Genomic DNA, 12457 nt, shown 5'->3' with positions numbered 1-12457 from the left:
ATAGAATAATAGTTAATTGTGTTCTTGCATTGTGTAAACATAGCGAAGACAATTTTGTTACAATACAGCGCTATCCTGTGGGCAAAAGGGCAATTGCCTGGGGTCCCACCAACGGGGTCGAAAACCAAATTTTTATTAGAAAATGTTTCTCCAAAAAAATTTCTCGAAGAAAAATGTCTGAAGACAACACTATATAGTACTTGGGATCCCCTAATTTAAATTATCCTGGGCCCCATGAAGCTATAGATATCGTTAGCATAAAGATAGTGAAAGAGATTTTGATAGCATAGTAAAGTTGTATTATATGGAAGATAAAAGAGCACCGTATAAAGTGAAACCATGTAAGGAAGAAAAAAATAGTATAAGATGGAAGATAAAATGGAACCATGTATGGAAGATAATAAAAGGTGAGACATATAAAAGGTAAAAGGAACCACGTGGTAAATACAGGAGAATTATGTTAAGTGGAACTACGTATGGAAGATAGAGGGAATTAAAGAATGTGAAACCATGTATGAGAAATAAAAGAATTGATAGCGTCGCTAGGAATTTCGCAAAGTGGAATCACATTTACTAAAGATAAAAAGGAAACCATTTTAATTTTCGTTTGTTTCCACTTTACATAATTTCTTCTAGCAATTCTACCAAATCGTTTACACAATGCAAGAACATTATAACAACAAAAAATTAATTATTACTACATTTCATCTTACAAAACTCAATTGTATCAATTTACCGATCAGTTGTATCACTTTCCACTCTGTATATCATTAATTATATCTGTATCCTAAATTTCATTTAACTCGCTTATAACTCATTCGATTACACAATCTTATAATTATTTTAAGAACAAATTGATATCTCTATCTATAAATCTAAGTTGACCAACGAAAATAATTTAAAGAAGAAAAAAATATATATATATTAATATATATTTATTATTTCCTAGTAGGTCAAACTAATTCTATCTGACCTAATACTACACGAAAAAAAAATAATAAAGATTATTCTGATATGAAATGTTTTTAAAGCGTAAATTGAACTTAGAAATAGAAGTAGGAAGTAAAAAAACGGAAGAATAAATTCAAAATGGAAGCAAAAATAAACGAGAAGGAAAGAATTTATACTCTAAAACTATTTTTATAATTAAAATTTATGATTGTTTTGTGTGATAAATGAATTTAAATAATTAAAAGTAGCGCCGGTACTCTGGGATTATCGGAAATTCCGAGATACTTATCTTTTGAGGCCTCCCAAATGTTAAAAAACAGCGTTAAAAATTGTATTATATTTTTTAAATAAAGGTTTTTTATCACACGAAATACACTAGAATAAATAATTCGTATGAAATATTTTTGGGGCATGGTAACGAATGGTTTCATCTCTATGGTAGGGTCTGCTGATATCTGAGTATATTGAGATATAATTATTGATGCAAAAAAGTAATTTTCGTTGATTTTAGATGGAAGAAATCACCTGTAATATAATATTATAATAAAATTAGTCGAAGCATCTTGAATAAAATTAAACCTTCCTAGATCAATTTTCAGCATCCCTCTGATGCTGTAGCTTTAATTACTCTAATTAAAGTTATTGCTCGATAGGATGCTTTCTCGACTCTAATCTTATTTACGCTAATTAATTAATTAATTAAGTATTTTATATAAATAGATTTAAATATAATAAATTTAATTTTATTATACTTTACTTTACTCGTTATTTAGCTAATATTTAAAAAAAATTAATTTTGTATGTTTTGTTTATATCAGAAAATAAAATTGCTTTTTAATTAAATTTGGTAATGATAAAAAATATATATAATTCCTATGAGATTATCTCACATGAACTGTATTTTACGGATCACTTCTCATTTTTTTTCTTTATGATTTAAAGTTTATAATAGAAGAGACGTACTGTACTTAAATTTACACCCGATATAAAAAGGAAACTAAAATAACTTTATTTATTTATTTATAGCAGATAATGACGAAGATTTTGCCAGACTAAAGGAGAAAAATAATCGCACTTTAGTTGCCGAATATGAGTGGAAGGTTAAAGACATACATCGCCTCATTCACACTTCTCTATCGACTCATAAAGATATGATCAAAGGTCCTGAATTTTACACGGGTCAACCGGGTTATAAAGTAAGATTAAGTTTGTCTGCCGGAAAGATCAATCCAGCTGATAAATTACCCTATTTAGGAGTATGGTTTGCGCTTATACCCGGAAAATTCGATGACGTGATCGAATGGCCGTTTCAATATAAATTCAACTTGACACTTGTGGACCAATCCAATAGGGGAGATCCCGAACATATCCATCTGTCCATGAATCCCATGACGGCTATTTGCAGGTTGCTTAAACAGTTTTTAAGGCCTCGAACCAATAAAAAAGATAATGACGGATGCGGGAAGGAATTTTTTGTTCCTCATTCGAAACTCTTAACTTCTGACAACAGATATTTAGTGAATGACACGCTTCTTATTAGGGTAACCATCTTTTTAGGAGATAGAGGAACTATACCAAAGAGAGCCAAAGCTTATATGAGAGGACATCAACTAGTTTCCGAATTTCTTTGGGAGATTGAAGACATCGACGATAAAGTACAGCAGGCTAGAGATGGGTTGTTAAGTTATGTTACTAGTGATTTGTTCTACGTTAACAGTGAGAGTTACTTAATGGTGCTTCAGCTTACCATAAATGCGGAAGACGAACATTTAGGTCTTTTTACGACACTTGTTCCTGGTGATTTTGATGATACTTTGGAATGGCCATTTTCTTATAATTTCGAATTATCTATTGTCGATCAGTCTCCTGGATATTTAACGTTGGATAGAAAGGGAGTCGTTGATCCTACGTCTGGGATATGTTCTTTAAGTTCTTTTACAAAACCACAATATCAACCCAATCTTCCTTGTGGATTTCGAAGGCTTATAAATTTTCAAATGTTAGAAAATCGAAATTTTAAGAAAAACGGAAATCTTCTTGTAAAATTCACCACCATATTGGATAAGATGCCAAATTTTGCATCTATATCGGTGAAAGATACGCATTTAATTTCCGAATATTCCTGGAGAGTTCCGAATATTGAAAGGAAGGTGCAATTAGCAAAATCTGGTAGACTTATTAATCTACTTAGTGAGAGATTTTACACTTCTGATCAGGGATATCTGATGCAAATGCAATTGAAGTTTCAGAATCAAAGCAATGGATTTATTGGACTTTATTTAACTTTACTTGAAGGTGAATACGACACTCTACTCGAATGGCCTTTCGTTAAAAAGTTTGATTTAGTGATTATAGATCAACAACCTGCTGGTAACGGGAAAGACATTTTGGTTTCTGTAGATCCTCGTAATCCTTACATCACTAATGAGGCTTGCGTTGGATCATTTTGGAGACCGGTTGGAAGAAATGATGCCTGTGGTTCCGCCAGCACCATCAGTTACGAGATGCTGTATAGTAGAAAATATATACGCTACGGCGCCATGTTAGTGAAGGTAACTGTATATACCGAAGAGATACACCCACCGCGATTCGCCTCATTAACAGTGGATGACGATTATTTAGTTGCCAAGTATATATGGACCATACCAGACATCGACAGTAAAATAGTGCAAGCCAAAAGAGGAGAAATCCAATTTATAGACAGTGAGAAATTTTATCTATCCAACAATGGATACAGGATGATGTTAAGGGTTTATCCTGAAAAAAGTTTCGGATATGTTGGCTTATACGCGGTCCTTACCAAGGGTATCTACGACCAAGACCTAGAATGGCCCTTCAAATATAAATATCAGTTAATTGTTTCTGATCAAACCGAAAAGGGGCCAAAAGTTCATATCCGTAGGACTACTTTTCCTTCCACTTCTTCTAGCGGTTGTCCCGACGTTGCATTTAAGAAACCGGAACAAGATTTAGCAGAATGGAGTTGTGGAGAAGGTCGCATGATCAGTCACGAGACCCTCAACATCCGAGGTTACAAGAAAAACGGAAGTATGAAAGTAGGCATTACTGTTTTTATAAAAGAACTGTCTACGAATGTTGCTAACACCGTTATTCAGCAAGGCAACATGATTGCCGAATACTCGTGGCTGATAGAACGTATGTTGGATAAGATACTTCTACTAAAATCTCAAGAAATCTCGAAAGTAGAAAGCTCAGTGTTTTATACAAACAATCAAGGCTATGCTTTAAGATTAAGCATGGCGTTAAATGCTGTAGAACCTTCTATACAATCGTTAACCAATCACGGCGAGGAATACGTTGTCGGATTGTATTTAACGTTATTTAAAGGTAAGTACGATGCTATGATGAAGTGGCCTTTCACCCATACTGTAATTCTGACTCTAGTGGATCAGAATAATTCCGCTAGAGATTTAGTGAAAGTAATCGATCCGAGGAACACGAAATGCCCTCAACAAGCATTTCTTAGGCCGAGAGACGTTCATAATGAACATTCTTGTGGATTTGCAGCTTTGGTTTCTCTAGAGAGACTTCAGAGTTACATACGTGAAGGCGCTGTACTTCTAAAAGCATCCGTCCTACTTAGTGAAAATAGAAATTGAACTATTCTAATTATTTATAAAAAAAATTATATATATATACGGGGTATATATTTAAAAAAATATATATTAAATCTTTCATCAACACGCTTGATTCGGAGCGGTTCACACTTGGCATTATAACAATTAAATTACATGTTTTGTTGTATATTAATTTTCATACTTCATACCATAGTTAAGTTCCTGTTTCATCAATGTTTTTTGATCTCCGCTTGATATATTTTATTGTATAGTTTGCTCTTGTTTAATTCAACGGTATTTAGATAGGCCCTAGTAATTTTATTTAAGAAAAAAAATTAGTTAAATTTACTTTTAATTACTTCATTTATCTTTCATTTATTATAAATTTTAAAAATATTTAAACATTTATTTTCGTAAACGTATTAAGAATAAAATTTTAAAATATTTGAAAATTTATTTTTAAATTTTTTCGTAGAAGTCGCACGCGTGACGTAAAAATTAGTGAAAAAAGTAATATTTTTTTAACGAAAATTCTAAGCTGACGAGTTTATTTAAAGTCTAATCTGTTCTAAATACGATTTACCTAGTTTTAACGTTTGTATATCTGTCTGTAACGATCGCTAAGTCAATTATTTAAAAGATCTATGTATATCTCGTTCGAAAGCATCATGGCGACGTTACATGATGCTGACTTAGAAACTTCACGTTACTTTATTTGATATTAATTTTCTAAATTTATTAAACTAGTAAAGATTTGATATTTATAAGTATAATTTGCTTATTAATTTAATAAATAAAATTATTTACGTAAGAAATAATCCTGTATCCAATTTAATAGCGATCGCTAATTTATTTCGGTAAACAAACAGATCAATAACTAATCNTGTTAAAAATTTAATTAAATGATAATTAAGAACGAAACATCTTAATTAAATTTAAATTCATATTATTTATTTATCTCGTTATTTGCTAAGAATAATATTTTTTTTTATAAGTCATTCTATACACTTGAACACAATTTTAATGGTACAACTTTTGATAAATTACTGGTAAAAATTTAAAAAAATTGCTTAATAATAACTTAACAGAGAGGGATATAAGTCACGATCACACATAATCTTCGAGATAACGTATCTAGTTAAGGATTAAACTATGTAAATAATAATAAGAGGAGATTGTTTAGAGCAGGGTTAAGAATTTAGTACAGTAAAAAATAGAGGAAAAATATATAATAAATGAAAGAACTGGAATATATCCAAAAGAAAAGTCTCTAGAAAAGTATCACATGCCCATATCTCTTTACAAATCTTTTATGGCGGTTTATAAATTCTAAAAGTTATTAAGCTTGACAATGAATGTTCCAGTTAAGGGTCATGTCAGGCGTGAATAGAAGAATTTTTCTGATGACCTCCAATATATCTATATAACAGTATATTTCTTTTTTATATAACAGAACTATAGCCGCATGTGGAATGGACAGGTTGCTACTTTTTTGGATATTGCTTGGTATACTGATACCAATTACACCAGAAGAATCACCACTAGATAATACTGGTAAGTAATTTATTATTGTTTACATTAAAAAAATCGTTTCTTTCTAAATAAAATAAGTGACCGTGAATTTATATTCCTTAAAAATTTCCTTTAACAGTAATTATTTTTCAAAAATTACAGCAGATTTTTCCTCCTAAGTTTCCTTATTTTACTTTACATTTTTATGCTCGATAAGTTGAAAAATTTATTTAAATATTATTATTAAAATATGTAAATTAGTTTTCGAAATCATTTCGTGTGACGTCTTTCACGTTTTAACGTAAACATAGACTAATTAATATTAAAAACATGTTAATCACGCTTGGATTTATCATATAAACATTAGAAAAAAGAAGAAGAAGAAGAAGAAGAAGAAGCATACTTGAATGCGATCATTTCTAAAATTAATTCCAACTTGCAAATTATTCGTGAATATTTATGTAATTCTTTTTTAATTATTTGTGTTAATTAGCTTAAAAATTTATGATGATGATAAGGATAAAAGTGATTTATCATCCTGAAATAAATTTGTGTCTTTTATTTATTTATTTATAATTTAAAGAATAATTAATCAAATGACGAAGGTAAATGATAATTAAAAATATTTTGAGTATATTTAGATAAACAGCGTTTATTTTTACTTGTTTCTTAACAAAACATAAGGTAAAAAAATCACCTGTTCCTTTGTCATATATTAAATTGAATAAAGTTTAAGAATGATGATGATTTATCATCTTAGATAAATTTAATTTTTTATTTTTAATTTTAAGGATAATAACATAATAATAATATTTATTATCCTCGTTTTTTTCTTGGTGAAACAATGTAAAACCACTTGTTTCTTCTCACACGTTAATAAATATAGAATTTACAATGACGATTTATCATCTTGAAACAGGCTTATTTGTTGTAAGAATAATTAAATATAATATAAAACAATAAATATATATGATAATTTATTGTATTATTTATAGAAAAATATTATTTACTCTCACTTGTTTCTACTCAAATATTAATAAATATAAAATATAGAACGATAATTTATTATCTTTGGAAATATTTGCACCGTTTTCGTTTTAAGAATAATTAATAAAATAATAAAAATGGATGATAATTTAAATATATTTTAAAAATATTCGTGTTTAAAATTATTTTAGGTAACAATTATATGGCTGTGTTTAAGGAGAAACAGTGTTTATCATCACTTATTTCTTCTCGGATGATGACTTTTTTAAATGCTTTTCTCGTTTTAAAAAACAATTAAGAACCTAATTGAGATAGATGATGATTAAAATATATCTTTTAAATACATTTAAAGGTGTTTAAAATGATTTTTATATATTAATTTCATCGCATTGTTTAAACGAATGCGGTGTTTATACACACCTAGTTAAGTGTCTCACCTGTTTCTTGGTAAGAAACAGGTGAGACACATAACCAGGTGAATGCACCAGCCCTTTTTTAAAATCTGATAAATGTGATATTTTTATAAACTCAACCATTAGAACTTCCTCGATTTTCTCACCTTGAACAAAACAAATTTCAAAGTTTATGGGGTTAAAAAGAAAAAAAAAAAAAGAATTTGGATCGATTAAGAAGGCATAAAACAATGATGATCATGTAATAAATTAAAGGAAATAAATTTATTTCTAAAAGTACTATTTAAAATAAAACATATTTGGGACTCACCCAGTTTAAATTTTTCCTCTATAATTATTTAAATGCTGGGTGGCCTCAGTTTTATGTAAAAGGAAGTTACTTTATTTCTTTAAAAGAAAAAAGAAAAAGAATTTTAAAGTATATTTTCCTTTATGAAGATTTAAATGTTTAAAAATATGAAGTTAATTGTGATTTATGAGAGAAATAAAATCAGATTATCTTAATATATGTGAATATTACGAACGGGCTCATTTATCACTCATGGATGTGATTATAGTTAAGAAAAATTACAATTTATCTGCCAATTTTTGCTTCGATCAACCTAAAAAAAAAACACACACAAAATGGAGGCATTTACCTCTTTAAAAATAAGTCTTGTATATTTTTTTACCGCCAAATTTCCTTATAATTGAATTAATTTTCAATTAATTTATATCTTATCTATAAAAATGTAAGTGATTTTTTTTTAAATGGAAATATGACGAAATATGTTAATTATCATCTTCTTATCCTCATTTCTATCCGTGATTAATATATTTTTTCTCTCTTCTCTATTCTTTAATTTGCTTGCGATCGTAATAAGAAGCAGCAAAACCAGTAATTCCAAGGATGTTTAGTATATAACATTTAATGAGAAACTGTTTTTAGATCTTCACGAGGAGGTATTTATCATCATGAAAACGTTTTCCTTCTGGCCAACTGAAAGCTGGTTCTGTTAATTATCAACTAAATAAATCCATGTTTTTGGTTAATGTTCTTGAAAATTTCCATTAACCCCATAAAATTTAAACGAAGTAGACATCAGATAATAAACTTTCACTCTTCCAACTTTTGATTTTCTATTGGAATTCTACGTTTAAATATGTTAAAACTTTTATCGATATTTGTGTCAAATTCCCGAAACACATTGATCTACTTTCCCAGAAACCTTAAAAAATCCATTATCAAAGAGCAGACATCTTAATCATCAATCGCAAATTTTGATCGTTGTAGGGCATATTCAAGCTGTAAATTGTTATAATTTTGTAAAGTGTAAACGCCTAGACATTGTTTAAGTTATAAATTCGAGTAGAAATCCCCTTTTCGTAATCAGGTCGAGCGCTTATTTTTTTCTATTTTATTTTTTTCTTTTTGCTTTGTCTTCGCTAAAGATCACGTTTTATGTATCCGTGAATTCGTTATTGTATATCATGACCAGAAAAATGAAGCATTTCAAGGAGAAATTGCCTCTATCCTAGTTAATACGATCCTACTTAAGGTTGTCTGGCATGATTAAAAAGAATTAAATTAATTTTGAAACTTTTTACCCTTTTATTAAATTCTCTAACAGTTTAAAGGATACTTTACACTTACATAAATATTTCCTTAATATTAATTAAGGTTCGTATATAGATTAAGGGTGTAACTTTCGAACCTTTCAAGTGTAAACCGCGTGTGAACCTTTCATTTCAAAAATAGTTTTTAACGTTTCCGGACATTCTATTTTGAAATTTGTAAGATAAAAAAAAAATGGGTATAAAAAATACAAAGGTAAAGCAATTTAATATTTTCCTGTCCTAAATGCCGTGACCAAATTATATTTCATTCTTTCTATAAGCAAGCTTCCGTCACACAAAAGAGAAAGTAATAAAAATATGCTCCAGGTTATCAGCTGAATAGAAAAACTTTACAATAAAGTATAAATTCTAACCTTTATAAATGATAATATCTGCATTATAAAATATAAAATACAAAATCGTCACTTTTACTAACGAGTTAGAGTTGATACACTTCAAACTCTTCTTATAACTTTCCAAATTAATTAATTAATTAATATACAAATTTTAAGTGTAAAATACACTTTACACAATCGAAAAATTAATTATTTACGTGTTTTATTTTTCGAATCGTCCTAAATACTAAGCATTACCTGCATCAAACCTGTCTAACCATTTTGTTAAACAGCTTTAGGCAAGAGGATGAACGGAAGTTACCTAAATTTTTCATTATTATCAGTTGAAATATCGTTAAAAACAAAGAAATTCGTGTGTAATTCTAAAAGAAATTGAATTAACAAAAGAAAATTTCAACCTTGTAAATGATTTTTACTTCTATAACCGGTCACTCAGAAAAGTATTATTTTCTTTTGTTTGCTCGAATTCAATTCAGTGCAATTTCGTGTGACTGGTCAGAAATATGTAGATTTTTATTATTACTCACCTTGATACTAGATATACCTATTGTTTATTTTATAAATAATAAGTATATATATACATATATACACCTAAGTATAAATATTTGTAGTTGTTTGTCCGCTGTCTACTTGGAAATTTGGGATTAAAAGTTTCATTTTTTTTAAGATTATAGAGTTAAATAATTAAATTTTATAACCTTAAAACACTTTAAAACTTTAATTCCAAGGTTAAAANTCAATTGTATCAATTTACCGATCAGTTGTATCACTTTCCACTCTGTATATCATTAATTATATCTGTATCCTAAATTTCATTTAACTCGCTTATAACTCATTCGATTACACAATCTTATAATTATTTTAAGAACAAATTGATATCTCTATCTATAAATCTAAGTTGACCAACGAAAATAATTTAAAGAAGAAAAAAATATATATATATATAGTTTGATAGTATATATAGATATATTGGAAGCGAAATACGATAAAGAGAAACCTGCTGTGAATTCTGATGTACAGTGAACTGTCACAGATAAGAGACGAGATTCAAATCAGATAATTCTACAAATTTAACCATTCTTTTTTATTATTATTATTCTGCTTCTTCTATTTTATAAAATTGACATATCTATGGTTGAATGACTGCTTTATTTCATGAATTTCAATGATATCCTGTTTCGATTTTCATGTCTCGTAGAACGTAAACAGATCAATTAAATTTTTTATTATACAGAATTGAGTTATATTATTGTTTTAATTTACGACAGATGCCAGGGAGATCTTTAACACCTCTATATATTCTACTTCTTTCCATACATATCAAACCTTCAGCGCATATTCCTTCTACATCCCAAACACCTCCACAACTTTCTCCTTCAGCCTGCCAGCCAGATAATTATAATTAATAATTACAAAAACTATAAAACAGTAAAATAAGATGTCGGAGATTAATATTATTTTACCTTAGCACACACTAGACAACAACCACAACCGTCTAAAACTGTGCCAAATGGGCAATCTTCGGGTGGGGGTGGACATTCGTAGTTAAAACAAAAGTCGCACGCGTTAGTACTTCAAGAAAAAAATAAATAAAATTATTTACGTAAGAAATAATCCTGTATCCAATTTAATAGCGATCGCTAATTTATTTCGGTAAACAAACAGATCAATAACTAATCATTTTAAAGGAGAAATTTTAAGAAAATTAAAGTTAAAATAGATTAAAGTTTACAAAAGATTTACCAGTTTATTCCCAAGGGTTTTACTTTGAAAATGTGAAGTAATCAGTGTCAAAAATCAATAACACTCATTAATATTCATCCTTGTTTACTGTGTGTTTAAAGAATGACACATAACCCACCAATTTTAAAGTCAATATTTGATTTNATAACGATAAAAATTAATAAGATGTTTGAAGTTCTCATCTTCTAAATATGTTTTATATAGAAATCTATAAATTTAATAAGAAAAATTTAGTAATTTTAATCTATATAATTAAAATTTTATGGAAGTGAATGCATCCTGACTGAAAAAATATCATCCTGTTATTGAAGATAATCAGTAGCAATGCAAGAGAAATGATAAAATTAATTATTACATTTTTAAACATTTATTTTCGTAAACGTATTAAGAATAAAATTTTAAAATATTTGAAAATTTATTTTTAAATTTTTTCGTAGAAGTCGCACGCGTGACGTAAAAATTAGTGAAAAAAGTAATATTTTTTTAACGAAAATTCTAAGCTGACGAGTTTATTTAAAGTCTAATCTGTTCTAAATACGATTTACCTAGTTTTAACGTTTGTATATCTGTCTGTAACGATCGCTAAGTCAATTATTTAAAAGATCTATGTATATCTCGTTCGAAAGCATCATGGCGACGTTACATGATGCTGACTTAGAAACTTCACGTTACTTTATTTGATATTAATTTTCTAAATTTATTAAACTAGTAAAGATTTGATATTTATAAGTATAATTTGCTTATTAATTTAATAAATAAAATTATTTACGTAAGAAATAATCCTGTATCCAATTTAATAGCGATCGCTAATTTATTTCGGTAAACAAACAGATCAATAACTAATCATTTTAAAGGAGAAATTTTAAGAAAATTAAAGTTAAAATAGATTAAAGTTTACAAAAGATTTACCAGTTTATTCCCAAGGGTTTTACTTTGAAAATGTGAAGTAATCAGTGTCAAAAATCAATAACACTCATTAATATTCATCCTTGTTTACTGTGTGTTTAAAGAATGACACATAACCCACCAATTTTAAAGTCAATATTTGATTTTATAAATTTAAAAAAAAAAAAGTAATTTTCCGATTCATAATAAATTATTTTAACAAATAATAAAAAAAGGATTTCAATTTTTCTCTTTAAAATTCAGATACACTTGATACTTTTATCATATTGTTTACCATATTCCAGTATCTACTCAGCAATTCAAATTGATTTTATAACTTAAAAGTAACCAGTAAAATAAATAATTTTGTATAAATAAATATAATTTTAACATCTAAAAAAATATAAATTTATTATTATTATTTTTTTTTATGAAT

General features: G+C 28.0%; 1 protein-coding gene across 1 annotated transcript; it reads left to right on the top strand.

Moving 5' to 3' along the window:
- Nucleotides 1-311: 311 nt before the first annotated feature.
- LOC111635314 lies at nt 312-4837 on the top strand. The gene is made up of 2 exons (XM_023380244.1): nt 312-423; nt 1978-4837. The coding sequence occupies exon 2, from the start codon at nt 2103-2105 to the stop codon at nt 4569-4571; it is 2469 nt and encodes an 822-aa protein (XP_023236012.1). The 5' UTR covers nt 312-423; nt 1978-2102; the 3' UTR covers nt 4572-4837.
- The last annotated feature ends 7620 nt before the right edge of the window (nt 4838-12457 follow it).

This window comes from Centruroides sculpturatus, unplaced genomic scaffold, assembly GCF_000671375.1.
Source record: "Centruroides sculpturatus isolate CEXI.00-Female unplaced genomic scaffold, Cexi_2.0 scaffold851, whole genome shotgun sequence".
NCBI lineage: Eukaryota > Metazoa > Arthropoda > Arachnida > Scorpiones > Buthidae > Centruroides > Centruroides sculpturatus.
The sequence above is the reverse complement of the archived record's forward strand: the minus strand, read 5'-3'. Positions and strand labels throughout refer to the sequence as shown.

Bases quoted from the DNA above. Each gene is read 5' to 3' on its own strand.
- LOC111635314 (XM_023380244.1), top strand. From the start codon at position 2,103: ATGATCAAAGGTCCTGAATTTTACACGGGTCAACCGGGTTATAAAGTA.